Here is a 21,374-nt window from a genome sequence, read left to right as displayed (position 1 = left end):
CAAACGCATGTTTATTAGGTTATCTTAATGATTCTAAATTGACAGCAGGTCCAAATGTATGTGTGTCTGTGTGTGTGTTTTGTTTCTATGTCTCTTTGTCTTGCCCTTGTACAGTACTAAAGACCTGTCCAGGGCTTACCCTACCTTTAATCACATCACCCATGCTATAGCCTTAACATGTGAGCAAGCGCTCTGTCAAGAAATACTGCTTCTGCATGTTGTTCAGCTGTAGCGCTTATGTAGCCAAGTGAACTAATACTACGCATGGAAAGGGTTTAAAAAGAGGGAATTGTGTTTTTGACTGGTTGCCTGTCTACCGGAGGTCTGTTGTAGGGTTGTCATGGTGATGACTAGACCTCGCGTTTTGGGGGTATACTGTCCCTTTAAGAGCCGCCGTAAGCCAGAGCACGCATGCACTCAAGTTTGTGTCACACTGAGCGCTGTGAGCGGGAGCACTGGAGAGTTAGAGACTGCAAAAGATTCTGTGGCTAGCTACACACGAGGTAAATGTGCTAAAAAGTGTAGCATACTGCAAAATATTGTCACCAGTGTTGTAGTAGACTGTAATTAGCTAAGTTTCTTTAGCAATGACTCCATGTTTGTGACCATTTCTGTACAGTTCTTAACGCGCGACGGGTGCATGTTTAATGGTCACGTGCTGTGAAAGGGACTGAAGAGCGGGTTGGCGTGAGTAGTTACAGTGTCCTAACAGATTTCAAAGTTGTTAAGTTTATACTTTTACTCACTTTGCATAACTCTGTATGTTTCTGTTTGATTCAGAGGGGAGATCACTTGCTGTGTGATTCCTGCGTGTGTACTTGTCCTAGCACAGTAGCTGTGTGGAGAAACCGAAGTGAGTTCATGATGTTCTCCCATAGAAATGTATGTTTAAAAGAGAGTTTACAGTGCACTTTATTGCCAGTTGACCTGCGAAGTTGTGGGATGTAAACAATGTGTTTATTTGTTTTGTTTTCTCTTTTTTTGTTGTATTTGTTTCTTGACAGGTCACTACTGTTGTCTATACTGTTTGGATTTAACATGTACATATGATAGTTACTGTTGTCTCAGACCCTGAAAGGCAGTTTAGGCTGAGCCAGTGGAATAGTTAAATTTTGCCGTTTCACTCAAAACTACAGAATTAAAACTGTGCTCCTCCGAGTACAGTCGGAGAATAAAAAAGCCCACAAAAGAGTATTTCCTGTGTCCTGTCTCATTCCCCATGACCGGGCCACACTTACTTTGAAATATATCTCAGTTTTTTCCACAGAGTTTATATTTAGACATTTTTGAAAAAGGCATTGCTTACCAGAGAAGAGTCATGCATAATAGGATTTCATTTTATTTATTTTTTCATTAAAAGCTTGACTAAAAATAGTTTCCGTGTAACTGCACGGATGTTCAACAACAAATGTTTTTGTTCCAACATCACAGTGTCCTCTGAGTAATTATTGTCTCCTGTTAGCAAGCAAAAATCTTATCTCTTACTGACACAACACTATCCTTACCAGTCCACAGGGAGTCAGCTGCTTTCGTGATTAGCATTCATTGAATACAGAAAGGACTGATTAAAAACACTAGAATTATGTCTCCCGCAGCACGGTTGAAATAATTGATTTTCTGGGGGGGGGGTTTAAAGGGGATTTTTGTCCTCGATGATTGTTTAACCAACAATGATTGATTATTTCAACTGGTCTGAACCTGTAGAGAATAATAACTCTTTTTTTTGTTGTTGTTTGCAAAACCAAAAACATGTGAGGTTAAGTAGGTTTTAGTGTAAGAAATATTTAAACTATCTATGATACATCAGCACTTCCTAACTGAGGTGATTTCTTTTGAAGACAAGGAGGATGTTGTTAGGTAATAACATTATTATGTGCGCTGGGACTTCATTGTATCGTGTCACCCTCTGGTACCAGTTCTGGATGCTTTATCAGAATTTATTATTACTCAACAAACCCGGGCCTTCAAGCAAGCATTGCCAGTTTAAGATATCAGAAATATGAATAACACCTAGTAAATCTAGCTGAGTTGGGTCTGAGCTGGTGTGGGTCTGTGAAGCACCTTCTGCTCCCTGTGGTCTGCTGCTGGCTAAGCCTTTGTTCATTTCACGAGCCACCTTGGCCACACCATCATCATTTATCATCTTTCGCTCCTCTTTTCCTTTCCTCTTGTCTCCTCCACCCTTCCCCCACATCCTCCCATTGTATTTTTCTACCTTGCTTTATCGCCACTCTTCGGCTACCTGGTGCTCCAGTGTTTGTTAAGAGCTGATGTACGAAGATATCAACAATAACTAATGGCAAGAATTCAATAAAGCTGACAAATAATCTAGCGGATACCAACAGATAATCCTGCACTGCACTGTTATGGGCCACAGTCAACAAGAATGTGCTATAAACTACAAAAAACAACAAAAAAATAGACTCATACCAACTCACCAATCTAAGCCTCCAGCCCCTTCTAACTGATTAAATACAAAACACAATAACATCACATTTAATATTCAACCACCCAGTTTCTTCCAGTTATCCAGTTACTCAATTTAGTGTCATGGTGGGAGAGCTGGAGTCTATCCCAGCTGCCATTGGGTTATAGGTGGGGGACACCCTGGATAGGACACCAATCTGCCACAGGGCGGATACACAGAGAGGCAGACAGTCATAAACACTCATGTTCACACCTGAGCATCACCAGTTAGCCAGTGCATGGTTTTAGACCTGGAGAGAACCTATGCAGACATGGGGAGAACATCCAAACTCTGCAGAGAAAGACCCCAGACTGAATTCGAACTCTGTGAGGTGACACTGCTAAACACAGCATCGCCGTGCCGCCCATTTGCTTTTCCAATATTCCTTTTAGTGGCAATGAAAGTGAATGACAAACGAGTTGCACTCAATTAGCTAACAAAAAGATGGGCTCGAGTATAGAAACTAAAGAAGAATTATTGATATGAAAGAAAAGAAAAATGACTCTTTGTCAGTTCAAGATTTCAGCAATGGCAAGAGCCTCCCTCTGAGATTAATTATTAAGCTGCCATATTGCAACATTTGGGCAAGACTATGATTCACACATAGATCCATATGTTGCAATGTCTTTGTTTTTTGTTTTTTTTAAGAAATCCCGTTGAAAGTACCTCTGTGGAAATATCTGTTGTTGACTCGTCCTGGGGTTCACTGTTATATTGCATTTTTTCTTGCCACCTGACTGCTGGGGCTTAGAAATCGCACTAATATAATAAGGATAATACTAGCAAGAAAGTTTCATTGCAGTTTTATCCATCATTTTATCTGACCTGTGCCCAGATACTGACAATACTGACTTTAAACCCATTGTAAACAGCTTTGGGGGGAAACTAGCTTTTATTGAGCTGTTTGATTTATAGAATGTAATTTATTGATCTGTTTTTCTTTCTTTGATCAGCTTACTGCTACCCTACTGACACCACTGAGACCCACAGCCAATGACAATTAAGCAAATATTTGGGTAGTCAAGGAAGCCAAAGTACTTTACCAATAACAAAAACGCACAAAAAGAGAAAGTCCACAGAAAGGGAAAGCCACAGCCGGCTGCTGCACCACCCTGTGAGTCTGAGCCTGTATGCCCCCTGAAATTTTTACATCTTTGGTAAAAGGCAAACATAGAATTTAGCGTTCAGTAGCCGAAAGAATGTGTTTTTGTGCTTTCATGTCAAATGTGAAGTGAAGTTTGCAAAAGGCACAATTAGATACAAAGTCTATACAATTAAGCCAAATGAGATGAGGTCGTCCCAACAATCCAGCGGCACAAACACTCAGAAATGGATCGCATGCTAACTGATGCTGTTTCAGGGCAGCTAAAGATGTAGGAACTTGAGATGATAGGTCTGTACTGTAAGTTTGCTGCTGTAATGCTTTTTTGTAATGTTGCCTCTTTACACCACCACAGTGGATGTGTAACCGGTGAATGTGTCTCTTCATTTGACAACGATGTACCTTCTCAAGAGCGTTCTTGTCTTGGCTAGATATCGTGAACCAAGAAAAGCATGATGCAATTATCCACTTTAGTTATCTTCTGTGGTCTTTGAGGCCTGTGAGCTTGTCAGTGCAGTCCTTTTTAAAGAATTTATCAAATTATTGATTTGGCCACCCCTGAAGGCTTTACTAGCATCTCTAGCCTAGTTTATGATCAGTGTGACGTCATCATCGCTTCTTCGCTGGTTTTGGTGCCTGAGGGCACGCCAGACTCGGTGCAGCCTTTGGATAAATGATAGGTATTGCCACTCAGAAAAATAGGTCTGCATCGGTGCGGGTATAGGAGCAGAATAAGTCAAAACAGAAAGCAAAGAAACTGTAACCTTTTTACTTATTTATTTTTGAGTTTTCTTCAGAAAGTCTCATCTTTTCACATTTTGTGATGGCATTTTTGGCTCATGCCAGCTCCACTTAGCACGATAATGACAAGCATAAACTATTTGTAGTGATGAAATTCTTCATTTGTGCCAATATTTCTTTGGACCACATACAGTAATGAGAATTCCAGTCAAAAACTAACAAATTCTGGTTCAGCACTAACTCCACATCATTTATCTGCGTAATATTTCATAAATAGAAAGGTAACAGACCTCACATAAAAGTGTTTGAAAATGGGAAACTTTGTATAAAAATGGCTGTAATTCCTAAACAGTTACAAACAATGCAAAACTTCAGTAAACAACCCTTTGAAAAAAAGCTGAAAATCTGCTGTTCGAGCCCATATTAAATGTATGAATTTAAACCCATTGGTCTACATGTGATTCTACTTAACTCTAGACAGACAACACTTGGGAAAAGTAATTGAAATTGTGGAACATCATAGTAGTTTTGAAAATTTGCTTCTGTGACTTTTTTGCCTAACGGTGGGTTCATCCCTAACACGATTAAGTACAAGTTAAGGCTAAGGAGAAATTGTGTCATAATATGTGAAATAAAGCACGAGATAGGACATGTTTGTTAACATTTTGCCTGCCTGTTGCAAAAACCATGTAGGACTGCAAGTTCCAGAAGAGATTGCATTTGCCTCTAATTATACTTTTGCAGTAAGTTAATCAATCAGTTAATTGGTAAGACAAAATTGAAAATTAACATTTTACCGTGATATTAAAAATCTCAGCACCTTCCACTGTTTGACTTCAGATATACAACCTCAAAGTTGGCATAAAGCTTTCTCTCCTCTTTCATTTAGACAAAATTATTATTATAGGCATCAACTGGTGCACTCTGCCCCAGAAAACTGAATTTGTCACACACCAGTGGTACAACTACACAAATCAATGAGTAGGTCAAGACTTTTTCACATCACACAGCTTCTAGACCAACACTGCCTGCAAGGGAGATGAGAAAGCTAATATTGGAGAGTCGTGTAATGTTATGTAACAATTTTTTTCTCCTTTCACAGATGAAATTAAGATGTCAAAATGTATCATTCTTAAATACAGAATTTGATGATAGCTGGTGTAATTATATTTAATTTAGATTATTTTATATAACTGGATTTTTATTGGATTTTACCCTGATTAACTTTTTTAAAGAAAATACATGCTTCTCTGTGACATTTTCCACTGCACTGTCACTGAGTGCAGTGTAACTGCTAACTGAGTGAAATGTACCATGAGCAAACACGGTGGTTAGTCACAATGTGAAAACTGTGCAGGCATGTTTAAGGGTGAGATGATCTTAGCAGTTATGCTTTATCTTTAAACACTGGGTCAAATATAAAAGGTCATCTCTCTCCACTCCACGGAGCTCACCTGGCGTTTCAGCGGAAATGATCTCTGTCCATGCCAGCTTACAGTGGGGCATCACTGAGCACAGGATGAGGGCGGATAACATTTTTACACTTCCACAGTTGGTGAGGAAGTGAAAATTAAAAACCAAAATACATATTTATAACAGTTATAACCTGAATGACCTCAACATGTTATTTCAGCTGACACGACACTTCAGTTTTTCAGTTTCTTTTCATAAAATTTGCAGATTAACTACTTACAATTTGTTATTTTTTAAGGACAAAATGCATCTTTTATTTTACAGCAAGTGATCACTGATTCTGTATCATGTGGACCTTATGATTTACAACTTCATAATTTAAAGATTAACGTCACTAAATAGACCCTGTGCACAAGAAAATGCTAACTTCCTGGTTTGAGACGGGATGTAGGGTTGTACATTTCCGGTAACTTTACTTTGCAGTCAATCGCTACTGCGAAGATATACTCCAAAATCATGTCCAAAACTCGAAAACAGAAAGATCGTGTTAAGTTACAAAGAGCAGAAGGTGGGAACACTCACCACTGTTGTGTCATAAAAAATCTAATGATCAATTTTGACGTTTAAAGAGTTTAGAGCGATCAGTTGTTTACATCACTCAACACAAGCAGAACTGCATTATTGCAGCAGAAGACACATCGACCACATTCAGAAGCACATCTCTGTATAGTGACTGGTCTTATGATTTAAACAGGCAAATGTTCAGCATTCAAACTACAGGTGAAGAATAGTCAAACCAGATGTTTCCCCGTTATGTGATATCAGCTAGTCAAGTACACACCTACACAGCATGTTAACAAACCCTGAAAAAAAGCCACACAAAAAAATGAATGATTGCTGGTAAGGGTTTCTATACATTAGTATTTACGAAGGGTATGTTGTGACTTACCTTCACAATTACAGTGGTCCCTCGCTATAACGTGGTTCACCTTTCACCTTTCACATTGTGTCCTGCGTCCTGATCGCTGCAGACGATCTCCTCTGTGACGTCTCTCCTGTACAGTACAGAATCGCTGCATCAATCGCCTGCAGTGTGAACGTAGACGATTTGATGCGGCTACGTTCACACTGCAGGCGAAAGCGCATCAAATCCGATTTTTTTGACCCTATGCGACCCATATCCGATCATTACGGAAGAGGATTAGGGCCACTGGAAAAAAAAAAAAAAGAATTCTGACTTTAATCTCAGAATTCTGACTTTAATCTCAGAATTCTGACTTTTTTCTCAGAATTCTGACTTTTTTCTCAGAATTCTGACTTTAATCTCAGAATTCTGACTTTTTTCTCAGAATTCTGACTTTAATCTCAGAATTCATTATTTACATTATTATGTAAATAACAAAATAACTTAAAGCAAAAATTGGGAAACGTAAAGTCCGAAGTCTTTATATTAAGGGCCATCAGTCAAACAATATTGTTTGCTCTGGGTCTAAACAGAGCGCGTTGTGTGTGACGTCTTCTTTTGCGCATGCGTGCCGCTTTGAGCGTTCACACTGGAGCGCGTTTGCTGTCGCATTTTATTTGTAGTGTGAACGAGCAGACAAAAAAATCGGATCTGATCAAAAAATCGGAATTGAGCATTAAGACCTGCAGTGTGAACATAGCCATAGTCTATTACCCGATCATCTCACTGAACAACTGAAAACAAAGTGTTCTGCTGTTAAATAGATGTATAAATGATTAGCTGAAAATGAATTGCTGTACACCCACTTTTACTTAACATATTTTACCTTAGCAAAGAAAAGTAGCCACAACAGATTTATATGACAAAACAAATGTCAGGTACTTACATTAGTTTTCTAATAATAACTTCACCACACAACAAGAAATCCACCCTTTTTCTCAGAACAGCTTTCTGCTTCAAGGCTGCTAGCTTGAGGCTGGCTCTGAGCACCACACAGCTTTAGCATTAGCCACTCTATCTTTGATAGTGTCTTTAAAATCTCCATGTTCAAAAGGATGACAGATTTAAGGTTGTGATTTTGTTTGTTGTTACACACACATTTTACTACGGTGGTCACCCCATAGTTTATTTTGTGTCTTCACTCACAGTGAACAGCTTTCAGTGCTAACGAGATGTTAGCATATGGCTATAAATATGCGTGTGACTATTTTCTGCACAACTGTTCGCATGTGGAACCTGCAGAAATCAAATTGGCTCGTGATCTGACATATGTCAGACTGACCCAGTCAGTCACCGGTGAGGGCGGGAAAATGGTCCCTAGCTGGTCGATTGTTGCGTCTCTTCAGTAAATACAGAAACAAATTTTCGTCCAATTATAAGTATTAAGTGTTTTGTTTAATATCTTACTCTTTTTTGCATGACGAAATATTTTGATGTCATGTGGATATTAAATTTTTTATCTTTTAAATATAGCATATTTCCTCAAAAATAATATTATTAGCTAATGACATCTCCCTTACCTTTCAAAATACATGTAAGCTGTGATTCTTGCATCATTCCCCATACAGTATATCAATCTAAAATAACCCCCTTTTTAGGCGGTGGTATGACATTGGTGACTCTTACTCCTGCGCTGGTGTTATTACCCGCAGAGTGCCAGTCCACAGTGTCCGTGGCGCACCCCCCCCCCCTTCAACGTGGCTAATGAGGTCAAATGACGAATTACACAGTCGGTTAAACAAAGGGGCTCGGGACTTCATCCACAGAACAGATTGCAGAGGGTATGTTAGTGCAAATGCTGTGAAACAGCAAGCCATTGCTTGCTTCATGCTTGAGTGTATGGGAAGAATGAAGGAATGAAAGGCATGTGGAGGAAACACTGAAAAAGAATTTGCTGAAAAGTGGTTAAAATAAAGGACTACACGCAGATGTAATTCCTCTCAATCCTGTAACTAGAGCAGAAATCTGCAGACCAGGCGTAGCAATTCAGCAGACATTTAGGTTCATAGACAGTACAGCTGCCCCTCTTGGGCTGAGATTAATTGCTGGATGGATAAAGCTACAGTGATTGACAGATGAGGAGAAACACTGAAGGGACTGAGAGAGATGAATGTGGAGCAGTTCGGAGGGAAATTAGTGCTGAGTGTTTAAAGTTTCTCAGATTATGGTTCGCTGGAACCAAATGTTTGGAGTTCATCATGCAAAATATGATTGAAGGTCATTAGAAGTTATCAATTAACACAATCAGTGGATGAGTTGTAGTCATTGTAGGTGGGGTTTTTATTTCCTGTCCTACTGACGCTGTTAACCCCCAAATACGTATCCTGAGAGTGATGCTAGGAGTGTGCGCTGCACAATATTGTGTCCGGTGTCCTTATATTTTAAAATATTCACCCCAAGGGCAGGTAGCTCACGTTGCATCCATCTTTAAATCTAATAGTGTGCCAAGGTAACAAATCATGTTTGACCCCGAATGTTCTATAAACAGCATCATGTATGCGCTGTGAAGCAAAATAAGAACAAAGTCAGGCATCAATTGCACTCAATTTTACAGCTTTGTTGAATGGATTACAGCCTTGGCATCGACTCGTCACCTCTAAGACTGTCAGGTATTTTTATTTGGTAAAATTTATGTTACCTTCATAAAACACTTTTGGTAATTTCCAAACTTTTCTGTAATAGTTAGTGCACCAGTATGAACAAGCTCTTTGACCAAAATGATATTTTTAATGCTAAAGTGTAGTTATTGTTGTTATCCATGAATTTTCAAATTTACTGTTTTACAAAAGAGCAGGAAAAAATTGCAAAGCACGTCATTATTTTTTGATTACGATGCCAAATTACAGTTATTTACTCCCATTCCTGAACAGAAAAATTTGTCTTAGTCATTGAATGTTATGATTAATTAATGTCTGACTTCTCCGACCTGTTTGACGACTCAAATTTGGGTAAAAGGATATGAAGTCAGTTTGCTGATAAACAGATAAAAAGTGCAGAAAAACAAAAAAAAAAGTCTTATTTCTTTACAAATTCAGCAACATGAAAACAAAGATTCCTTGAAACCTTACTTACTGACTGTTAAAGAGAAAATGATTCATTGGTTAATCCAGAAAATCGGCATCAGATTAACATTTAATGAAACTTATTTACAGGATAACTTTAAATCTCCTCTATATTAGAATTTATCTTCTGCGAAAGTGGTGAGTGTTATTCGTTTCTCCCGTTTTGTTTGTGTTGTATGTCAAATATAATTTGCCTTCAATCTGATTTTTCACACCGCACCCTGTTTGCATAACTCAAGATGCTCTTTTTCTTTTTTTTTGACGAAGAGCCCAGGACCTAAAATGACATGCTGTATTGCCAACAAACATAAAACCACGAGTAGTTTATGGGTTATCATCTCATGGAATTATTTTCTTACTAGCTCCAGGTGCAGGGCCAGGATAAAGGCAGCCTATCGCCAGAGACCCAGACAGCTAATGTAGCATAAAGAGCAGCTCAAAATTTGCCCGTGGACGGAGCAACCCTTTCTTGTAACTGGGTCTTGCTTAATGAACTACAAGGCGCCTCAAATGACAAATAAATTGTGTTTTTTTTAAGCCAACACGCTGCTCAGTGCATCACTAATAAGGTTAATTTGAGTCCCAGTGGGCAAGAGGCATTAGCCTAAGTGTTTATCCGCTTTAGCACTGTCCCCTGTTAGAATGACAAAAAGAAAGTGTGCTGGCAGTGTCATTATAATGACAGTAAGTAGAAGGTGAATGCCTAATTTGCACATGAGGTCTGAGCCAAATGAACAGGAAGCAATCGTGAATTACTCTCTGTTTTGCGTATGCAGCAGAGTAATATACTTGTTGTGAGTGCATTTTTGCATGTTTTAAATGAAACTCATGCGCCTTGATGGGGTTTTTTTGTTTTGTTTTTGGGGGGTTGAGGGCACAGACTGTAGGAGTTAAATTGCCTCTAGACAATGAGCAATCGTGAAATTTAACTGAAGATGAAACAGCAAACAGAGCAGAACATGTGTAATGAACGACTTCATTGAACTGGCTGTTTAGTTATGTGCGTGCTGTTAGTAAAATGTATAGTTCCAGACCTGAATGTTCCCAATTCCCCAAACTGATTACAATTACAAATGTAGGTAAAGCCGACACAGCGCAATACTTATCTTCAGCCAAATGATAGACTTCCTTAATTAAAAATGGCAGACTTTGAGACTGCTGTTGAATGAATTATTTCTCTGATATTCTCCCACTGCCTCTGTGCTACTGAGTCAAAGAGGCGGTTTATGTAGCTAAACTGGAGGCTGCTGTTAAATTCGCTAAGGCTACTCTTGCATACAGTAGGCTAGATAAGCCTCATTTGAATAATACCCATGTAGCTCTGCTGCTTTATCTCCGAGTTTACCCATCAGAAATGTGTGCCGTTGTGTTTATGAAGTTGTCAGATGGCACAGCATCACTGCTGATCAATAACAAGCTTTGGGCACTGCATTGTATGATATTATTGACATCCCTTCAGACTCGAAGATCTATAATAAGCTTTGCCTTTGCTGAGAAATTGACATTTTAAAAAAATTTTCAGCATTTTTGTGTGTTTGTGAGATTTTGGAGGGAGCAGAGCGAGCTACACTGTGTAGCGGGTTACAAGTTTCATGGGAGTTTTTTGTACAGTAGCAAGAAAGTGAGTGGCTAAGCTTTGGTTCGTGTGTGGGGGTCCAAATCCCAAGTCCATTAAATCACTCTATAACAGATTAGCGGGAGCCTATTAGTTGAAAAGAGTTGTGAGATTTTCCACTCCCACATGTATTCTTGAAGTCAGCGTGGCACCTTCAGAGTCTACATTACCTGCTATAAAACCAAACAGTTTTAGAGTGAAGAGTAACAAGCCAATCTCTGGAACAGGATGTAATTAAGAGAAGGACGTTGGAGGCGATAGTGAATCTTTATCTTACAAATCTCAGGTGGGTTTGTGACCTAGAAAGACACAGAGAGGAAGAGGGAGACAGGAAAGGAAACAAAGTTGTACAGGAGTATGTCATGCTGCAAAAGATGAGACATAAATGTCCACTATCGCGAACAGTTCTGTTGAAGCTGATCGCAGTTGCGGGGCAAATGCAAACCAGTAACAATAACAAATGCACAGAGAAACCGAGTCCAAGTTTGCCACTGCAGTAGGAGTATCTGAAGATGGATATTGTCTGATGGGAGCCAAAAACTATTTTGGGAGCCTGAGCCCCTGAGTTGTCCCTGGGCACCCTCTGATCAGCTTTGTCATCAGGTGTGAGAGTGACTACACAGTCAGTAGAAGAGTGCAGATGCATCCTGACACTCACACTACAGGAAAGTCGCTGGCACGGTTTTAGAAATAAAGAAAGAAAAGTGGAGTTTTCTCTGTGTCCTCTTATCGCTCCAATTTCTGTAGAAACTGGAAACATGAAGTGCAGAATTTCTAAAGATGCCATCCTTGGTCACTTGTTTGTGGATGACAGGTGTGTTGTTGTTCTATATAAACTACGTTAGCCTACTTGTGCATTTTAGGATAGCTCCCAAACACAGCAGAAACAAATGGGTGGATTCTTAATCTGATAAAAGAAGGCGATGTGCATTTTTTTCGACCATTGAAATATGACTTGAGATTCCTTTATGCTTAACAGTGCATTTTCCGTTTGTTTAACCTCGCTCCTTCGCGTTCCTCGACTGTTTATTTCATTTCCAATCCCCTTTGCCTTTTCTGCTTACCTTTCCCTTTTTATGTTGCGCGGTGGATCTAGTGAAAATGAATTCTGCAGCGCGTGCTTTATTGTTCAAACACGTGCGCGTGTCGTGTGTGTGATGAAGTCGTGTCCTGGAGAACTTTTCGATGCGTGCGTCAAAAGTACGTGAGGACTGTGGCGCATTGGACGGCCGTAGTCGGTGGTGAATGAACGGGAGGAGGAAGAAGATCTTACATTAGCTCCTGCCGGCTGCGGGGACTCAGGCAGTTGACAGAAACCCAGGCAGAGGGACTCAGTGAGAACAACACTGACAGCTTTTTTGGGGAAACACGGGGCGACAAATGAAAGCCAAACAAAAAATCTATTAATTATTATTATTTTTTGTATCTGTTTGGCAACCTCTTGTTTTCCAGAAGATTTTTACGCAGCGCAAAAGAGTACAGAAAACGCCGCAGAGATGAGTGTTGCGTGGTTTTACGTGCTCTTGAAGGATCATCTCTCTTGATAAAGGGACCAAAGCGGACAAAACAAGGTTGCCCGTGATATTTTCTAAAAGAAGATTGCAAAGGTGGAGCGATTAGAGAAGGGCTGATGAAGGGACTATTAATCCTTTCAGTGCATCAAACGTGCCAAGGGGTACTAGAAACGTTTGGATGGAAATCGGGCGAGTGTTTGGAACTGTTTTTGGTTTTATATGAAACTGGTGATTAGTAGTTGTTGTGACACATCTGGAAGGATTTTTTTCTCTCTCTGAGATTTTAATAAGGAGTAAAATTTCGCTTTTTTTTAACCCACCACCGAAAGGTTTGATAACATGAGCGATATCTCTGCGTGAATACTCAGAAACTTACATCTCTATCTTTTTTCTCTCTTCAAGTATTCCTAATCTAAATGGAATTAGTTGAGCCTAAAGCCGTTTGTGAAAGGAACAGACATGCTACATGGGCACAGCTTCCATCACGGTAAGACATCCGTATTCACCAACTGAAGCACACTTGCTGAAAAGCTCTTAATGTTTGTCCTACCCAAGCGCAAAAGCGGCATGATAATCTTTTAATCAGTTTAGACGGACTGTAAATATCAGAGCAACAGATCGAAATCAACATAGGAACAAAATGGTGATTCAGTAGGGATAAACAAATATGAGATGAAAAACGGATGCACCGCATCCTGCAACCTGTAAACTCACAGTGAAGGTCACAGTCTTAAGTTTTTTTTTAACCTCCAGTTTTATTTATGGCAGGAAATAGTCATATTGAGATTGTTGCAGTTTGTGATGTGGGCCTATCGTTTAAAAAAAAATATAATTTTGAAGCCTTTGGCTAAAAGGGGCTTTATATAGGTGTAGTCTTTGTTGGAAGAGACTTTTAGTAGCAGCCTGTAGGTTATGTTCTTACGTGACCTATAGGTTGCGTGATCTATACTATTATTATTATTATTATTATTATTATTATTATTATTATTATTATTGGAGGTATTGTGTGTTTTTTTAATTCCTTTAGGTCGGGACCAGGTTGTTACATTACGTACATAAATACAGTATTAATACCTTTGTTCCAACCTAAATGAAAAAAACAAACAAAACAAAGACAAAAACTAGTGTAATTAAAAAAAACAAAAACACCCCCCAAAAAAACCCCAATATGAATTCATCTTTCTTTCCTTACAGTTGTTGCAAGTCTACTCATACTTGGGTTGTGTGGGGCAACAAAGAAGGATACAGCAGGTAATAGCCATCACCAGCTTGTCTTTTTGGTGTCCAAATGTCCTCTGTTCAAATTTATATGTATATGCTTAACACTATCAAATACATAATGTATGTGTGTGTATATTTCAGTGAAAAACAATTCTGGAGTGAAGCCTGCAGGTCAGTGTGGAACGTGGGTAAAGGAAGCAGAAGGAGGGCTCTTCACTTCTCCCAATTACCCAAACAAATACCCCCCAGACACAGAGTGTGTTTACATCCTTGAAGGTAAATCATCTCTTTAAACACAGCAGTAGTGAAGAAAAAAAGCCAACGCGATCTAGCTGTTTATTCTCAACTAAAGCACTACTGAGGCTATCCTCAGTGAGTGATGATACACATTGGACTGATTGGCAAGCCTAGAAAGCCTTTTTTAAATATAAAAACATGTTTTTTTGTGTGTCAGTGCACATAGCCTCATTAATGTAGTACCAAAGTGAATGTGGAAATAACATCTCTCGTTATTTAGAGATGACTTGACTAACAGCCAGAATTTGAGTTGAGCGCTGATAATGAAAGAAGCTGAATGTTCATCGATGAAAGCATGACTAATAGTTTACGCCATTCTTTGTGCTAGGTAGTAATTATTTCCATTGTGTTTTGCAGCTCCCCCAAGGCATTGTATCGACCTACACTTTGACGAGAATTATTCAATCGAGTCCTCTTGGGAATGTAAATTTGACAACATTGAGGTACGAGATGGACCGTTTGGCTTCTCCCCGATTCTCGGACGGTACTGCGGTCAGCACAGCCCGCCTGACATCAGGAGTAGCGGCAGATATCTGTGGATAAAATTTGTTACGGATGGTGAACTGGAAGCAGTGGGATTTTCGGCAAGTTACAACTTTACTGCAGGTATGATTGTTTTTGTAGCTTTTTAGGCTTTTTTTTAGACTTCCTTTATAAGCATATTCAGAGTTTATAGCTCTAACAGCAGGTTCCCAAGTGAATAACGAACATCATCTGGGGAGCTCGGCCTTGATATTTGTGGAAGCCTCTTAGAGTGTTATTGATTGTCTGTCTGCACACGCTCACTGTTACCATTGGCATTATGCTGTCATTGGCTGGGACACTCTTGTGACTGGTTGGCTCGCTCTTGTTTTTCTCTCTATATGTGTAGAGACATGGAACGGTTTCATCAACACTGATTCACAGGGAGAAGCTAACCTATCTGTAGTGTCGAACACAAACCTTGGCGTTTTTTAATTTACCTCATCTTTGGTCGTGATAGCATTACTGAAGCAGCATGAGGATTGGTGACAAAGAATCAGGGCATAAGAATGATTTAATATTCACTCACCCACACTTGACTGGGTTTAATAACACTGTCAACTTTTTTTTTTTAGTGAGTCAAAGGCTTGAAAGACATAGTGCCAGGAAATGCATAGAGTATGCCAATTTGTCTCCAAACCTTCTGGGGCATTTTACCATCGGATATTTGAGCGTGTCACTGTTTAAATAATGAACACATGCAGTACATGAACCTTTCATCTGAAAAACACGCTATTAGCTGCAGGCAGTTGAAAAGAAAGCTATTGGGGTGAAAAGGGAGAGAGCTGCAGATTTATCTCCGATTGCTTTGTGGAAATCCGAATGGTGAAGCTGTTCATAGGAAATTGCGGGTTTCTACTGTATATTGACAAAGCAGCCTGGGGATAAACCCAACTTTTACCTCAGGGAAGGGTTTCAATTTCATGCTGTTCATACTGACTCCTCTTCACCTCAGCGCACACTGCAGTACCATAGCCTTGCCCATCGTGTCATTCTGTTCTGTTGGCTTTGGTTTATCTGAGTAGGAGCACACCATTAAGCTCGCTCATTAACACAAAGATTCTTTTGTATTTATGTTCGATTAGCTTTACCAATATTCTTCAAAGGCAGATGTCAACTCTTGACCAAAATTAATAATTATATATGAGATAAGCACTGTTTCCAAAATGTTAAAGGTGATCATAAAATGTCAAAATAGTAGCATTTTCTGAGTTTTTACCCTGACTAAGTCTGCATAGCTTTGTTTCCTAATGGGTGTGAATAAGAATTCACATGCGGTAATTGCAATTAACATCTGTACTGTAATTTTTCAAAATTGCTCTGAAAAAGAGTTGCACATAAAGGATGTTTTTTTCATCCCTGATAGTTAAAGACCCCTCTTTTTTCCCAGCGGTGTGTAATTCAAGTATTGTTTCTCCTTCCTGCTTCTCTTGGGAGTCCTATTGAAAATTTGCTTAGAGAACAGTGAAAAGCTTTGCCTCTTGACTTGATAGGACATATCTGAGGCATATGATTTCCATAATTAATGAAGATAAAAGTCTTGAATTCACTCGACTCGATACTCTGAAATATGGCAGTGTGAATAGTGTCTCACATCTGCAGCTGCTCTGCTAACCATGCTAATTTACACAGCCCTCCTCTCATGAATGGAAGCAAAAGAAAAAAAGATGTGGCAACAAAGCTGACATGAATCATCTCCTCTCACTCTCTTTCCTCAGTCATTTTAGCAGCTGCCAGATAAAGAAAAAATTGTGCCTCTCCTTCACATTCTGCTACTGTCCTTTCAGAGCTCTTGATGACTAATTCGGTTAATACAGCAGCCAGTGAATGAATAACCAATGACTGGAATCTCCAGTATCTAATGTCCTAGCATAGATCTTGAGGTACTTGAAGTCTGAAGGTGCTATGTATTAAATTTTTATATTTATATAAGAGATTTAGCAGACAGTAGAGATCCAAATATAATAGTCTTTGATGCACTTAATGTTCCTGTTGATGTGACTCACAATTTAGTTGTCAAACACGTTACACCAAGATTCTTCATACTCAGTGTATTGTGTCACAGAACTTGTACAGCATTCTTTTTTCCCCTCTTCAAACTGTGCTGTAACTTGTTTTTTGCAAAGAAATCAAAGTTACGTTGGGATTTGACAGATATTTTGGAGGTATATGTACAGTAGCTTCCGACTCAATTACTTACAGTCACTCAGACACATTTTTAATTACAAGATTGCCTGGCACTTTTGCAGGATTTATAATGGAAGCTTACCAGGCCATGGCAAGCTGCCTGTGTGACTCACAAGCGAGCCACCTGACTGAATTAGAACACCTGACACATATAGAGGTTCCTCACATGACATCACTCATACCTTGCACGAGAGTTGTCCGCCATATTGGATGTGATACAACTACCAGTTATGAGGAAGAACTGTGTATTCCACATGAGCTGTTACTGGATGCTCCTGGCTATCACTAAGCACAATCAGTTGAAAAGAGAGGGCTGCACCAAAAACCTTTTTGGGATAGGTGAGACTGGGTCAATTAGCAAAAACAAAGTACTAAAAATTGAAAAAGTGTGATGCAAAGAGGAAATGGAAAGCATTTGTAAAGTCAAGTAGGTATGTGAAAAAAGAAACCACAAGGAGATTAATGGCAACACATTTTTCTTTCACGTTGACTGCCATCAACCTCCAGCAACCACTTGCCAACCAGTTTGGGAGCATGCGTATTTTTCTTGCAACGGGTGGTTGGTAGATTGGCCCAGTCCAGTCTCGAGGCCTGTCTGACTTGGACCTAATTTACTTGGCCTTACATTCTCATACATCCAACATGGCTGATAAGTTAACTTCACCTACTTAGCTGTCACGTAAATGCAAAACCTCATTAGGTTCCCCAGCTCCCCAATTGCAGCCATTTGAGACATGGCCTGTATAACACATAAGTCACTTAAAGTAACATTAAGAAAAGGATCTATGTGTGTTTGTGTGTACTGCATGCAGAAACCTTGACTTCCACGCAGGCTCTGTAAAAAGAAACTGCTTCTGAAGAGGGAACAGTGACAATGAGTTACAGACAAATTTCTTAATCTCACTTTGAATTAGAGGCAGAGTTGATGATGCATATGTCTTGCTGTTTATGCAAAAGAATGAAGTTCAGACTTGCTAGTCATGCTATTATCTACTGGCACCCACAGTGCAAGAAGTAACCATTTTGCAGCCTTCACACTAAGCTAAAAGGTTATTGGTCATACTGGCAGTAGCTTAAAGACATGTGAGTGGCTTCAATCTTGGCAGCGAACTCTTTGCAAGAGAGCAATTTCACCAGCGTATTTGTTAAAATGTCACACTAGTTTCTCAAAAAACACCAAAATGCTGTACACTTAGTCTTGACATGTAGTCTTAATACCACTTTGAAACAGCACGCAAACCTCAGTGTATCTCAGAATTGATCACATACTGCTCAGTAATCAAGTGAATATATAAAAAAGCCTGTTTAGCCAGAGGGGATTGAGACTAAATAGTGATCAGCAAATATTCCAAAACAAAACTATTTTAAGAAAGAAGAATAAGGCCTGAGGCTTCCTGCGTTATAACTTATGGTTTTATTTTTGTGTTAATCTGCCTTTTTCATTACAGTGCCTGATTATACATGTATTCATGGCAGAACCATAATGTAATTGTGAACTAGTGACGAAATGTAAAAGTGTGATACTGAGCCATTGTGTGCAAAAGCCCGTTGTGTGGTGCTATGAAAGAAACTATAATGAGCGCAATTTAGTTGTCTGTCATAAAAGCCAGCACAGTAATAAGCATGTTATATTTTAAAAGCACACGTGAAGTTGTGGCCAACAGATTTGCATCATCCGTGGAGGTCAGCGAGAGAGCTAATGCATTAGGTTGACGGGCAGCCTTCTAGTAATATTGTGTAATATAAAAGTACAACGTGTGCAGCAGGGGAAATTACTCAGTGGAGGAGCTGTGGTATGTGTGTTTCTGTGTGTATGTGTGCATTCAAGACTGCTGGGGGATTTCAGCAGCATTCTGCTATTCAGGTTGTCCTAGGGCGCCGTGACCTTGGACCCTTGTGGACTGGTAGATTAAGTGGTGTTTCAGCACCTTAAGCGAAAGCCAGAGCAAATAAAAGCTGCAAGTTCTCCCACCTCTTGCTCCCTGCACTCGGCTGTTTGCAGAGCCAAGACCTGCAACTGAGACAGATGCTGTGTGGTTTGTGATAAAATATGGAGACTGTGGTGCTCCATGAAAAGCGACCATACATTTATAATGTTGACTGTTTTAATGGTTTTCGTTCGATCTTTTTGAAATGTGTCGCACACAATCTAATATTCCTCATCGTTTAAATTCCACAGGAAACCTCAGATGTTAATCGAACATCTTCTTAATGTTTTCTTCTATTTAAAATTTTAACCGTGCCTGGTAATCAAGATGACACTGAGCGATCACAGTGCTTCAGAGCCAACCGCGCTCTAACTGGGCTGAGAATTATTTTGAAATGAGTCAAATGGCATTTAGTATTATATCTGGAATAGGATGTATGGGCCCATCACAAAGGAGGCAGGGTCATGAGATTGAACCTAGATGGGCTCAAACAGGAAAATTGGAAATTGAACCACAGAGATCGACTTGTCTCTCTTGGAAGCGGCTGAGTACAGCGACACCATCGCTGGGGCTGGGTAGAAAGTTCAGTAACTTCCCAGTAACACATCTCTTTCCAAAGCCATTTGCCAGCAACTGACATTTAAATGTTTGAGTCACATTTTATTTAATTGCATCCACCAAACTCTCAGAGTGAACTTTCTAAAGACACTGACATTCAACAGACAGGCAAAGAGAGGTAAATAATCATTCATAATAGTTGTAATTTATGGTATTGTGTGTGGAAAGCGAAGTCACATAGGTGTTTTAGGCTGTAATAAGGACAGTTTTAGGGGAGTTTGTTCAAAGTTTGCCTGTAGAGAGAAGTACAGGTCTGGAGCATATTCTACATTTGTCTGCAAAAACTCACAATATGTCATGAAAGTGTAAAAGAAAGACAAAAGTGGGAGTCATGGAGTATCTATCAGGATCGTATTATTATGTAGCACTTCTGTGATATTCAGTAGTTTGCAACACAGTTATTTGCCATCCATCACAATATCTGTGTAACTGGAGAGGGAAAAATAACCCTCAAGTGACCTGAAGTGTGTATTTATCCACTGCACCATAGCAACTGATCTACTGTTTCAACCATTCAGTTATGTGTCAGTTTAGTTAACCAACACCCCCTATTGGGTCCCACTGGGTAACCTTCTTATTTCTCCTTCTCCACTGTTCACTTTCTTCACATTTATTTGATAAGCCCCACCACAGGAAGTCATAATGCAGTGACTCTAGTAAGTCTGAATCCATTTGAGTAGCTCCATAGTTTGTGCCAATAATTAGCACGATGAAGTAGTACAATGTTTTGCTGTATCGAGGTATTGAATGTAATTGTTGTCTGGACTGCTCTCTCCTGATAAGCATTTTCTTCCCCGACTGCAAACTATTGTTAGCTACTGCAATTGTTCCTCGTAGCTCTTTTCTCCCGAAAGACAAAAAGATGATGCTTTTCACGCTACAAAATCTTTTTCAAGTACTAAACATGTATCCAGTTGTTGGCTGATAACACTTAGGTCAAACACATTTCAGTCTTGTAGTGTGTGCATGTGAGATGCGGTCCACTTGCCATCATAAATCTAATAAAAACATTGTCAAAGTGGTATAGCACCTAAGGTAGTGGGAGTTAAATTTCATTTTCCTCGGCCCAGCAGTGGTAGGGTTTCAAATTCAGTGGAGCACAGAGAACAGGTAGAAATGGAGAGAGAAATCTCCCATGGTACACTTTTGGGTGTTCCCTTAAGACCTCAGTGTGTTTGCCTGAATAAGATTCTTGCATGTAGTCATTACTAATAAATCACAAAGCCACCACCAACAACAAAATTATCTCCCTCCTTATGTTTTGCTCCAGTGCTTATTGCCATTAGCGCTGCCTACAGTGCAGGACACATTCTCTGGGAGTTTCTTTTCTGATTGTTCAGGGCTGCCTGCTGTTTCTCTGATTATTATGGGTCTTTCTTTTCTTTACTGGAAACACATGTAGGTGTACTTTTTTTTAACACACTCCCCATGTGTTATATTGTTTCACCAAAGGAACGCTATCAGGCTAAAGGCTTTAGCAAATAGAAAATAACCTGTGTTAAGAGAATAGGCTCTCCTGCGTATTTTCTTTTCTAACTTTTTGTTTTTGAGTGGTGGCTGCCAAACAAAAATCTAATTTCAAGAGGAATCTCATGCGCTCGCATCAGGTGAAATACGTCAAACGACAGGTGGTACGTCCGAGCTCAGCTAAAGACTCCCTTCTCTCTGCGCTGAGCAAAATGAGACGGATTGAGCGAGTTAGCATTACAGGCACACCTCTTGC

At 39.6% G+C, this 21,374-nt stretch overlaps 1 protein-coding gene across 1 annotated transcript in view; it reads left to right on the top strand.

Annotated features, from left to right (window-relative positions):
• The first annotated feature begins 219 nt into the window (after positions 1 to 219).
• The window catches only part of neto1l (neuropilin (NRP) and tolloid (TLL)-like 1, like), an 88,433-nt gene continuing 67,278 nt past the window's right edge, over positions 220 to 21,374 (top strand). Inside the window, exons 1-7 of the mRNA XM_086306106.1 lie at positions 220 to 503; positions 620 to 687; positions 781 to 853; positions 13,281 to 13,365; positions 14,073 to 14,129; positions 14,241 to 14,375; positions 14,754 to 15,002. Of these exons, the coding sequence (XP_086162232.1) occupies positions 13,338 to 13,365; positions 14,073 to 14,129; positions 14,241 to 14,375; positions 14,754 to 15,002 (469 nt within the window). The 5' untranslated portion in view covers positions 220 to 503; positions 620 to 687; positions 781 to 853; positions 13,281 to 13,337. The remainder of the gene's footprint in view (positions 504 to 619; positions 688 to 780; positions 854 to 13,280; positions 13,366 to 14,072; positions 14,130 to 14,240; positions 14,376 to 14,753; positions 15,003 to 21,374) is intronic.

Source organism: Aulonocara sp. 'chitande type north' Nkhata Bay, linkage group LG9 (genome assembly GCF_057382095.1).
Source record: "Aulonocara sp. 'chitande type north' Nkhata Bay isolate Kocher_YH1m ecotype deep benthic linkage group LG9, A_spYH_male_GT1.1, whole genome shotgun sequence".
Classification (NCBI taxonomy): Eukaryota; Metazoa; Chordata; class Actinopteri; order Cichliformes; family Cichlidae; genus Aulonocara; species Aulonocara sp. 'chitande type north' Nkhata Bay.
The sequence above is the reverse complement of the archived record's forward strand: the minus strand, read 5'-3'. Positions and strand labels throughout refer to the sequence as shown.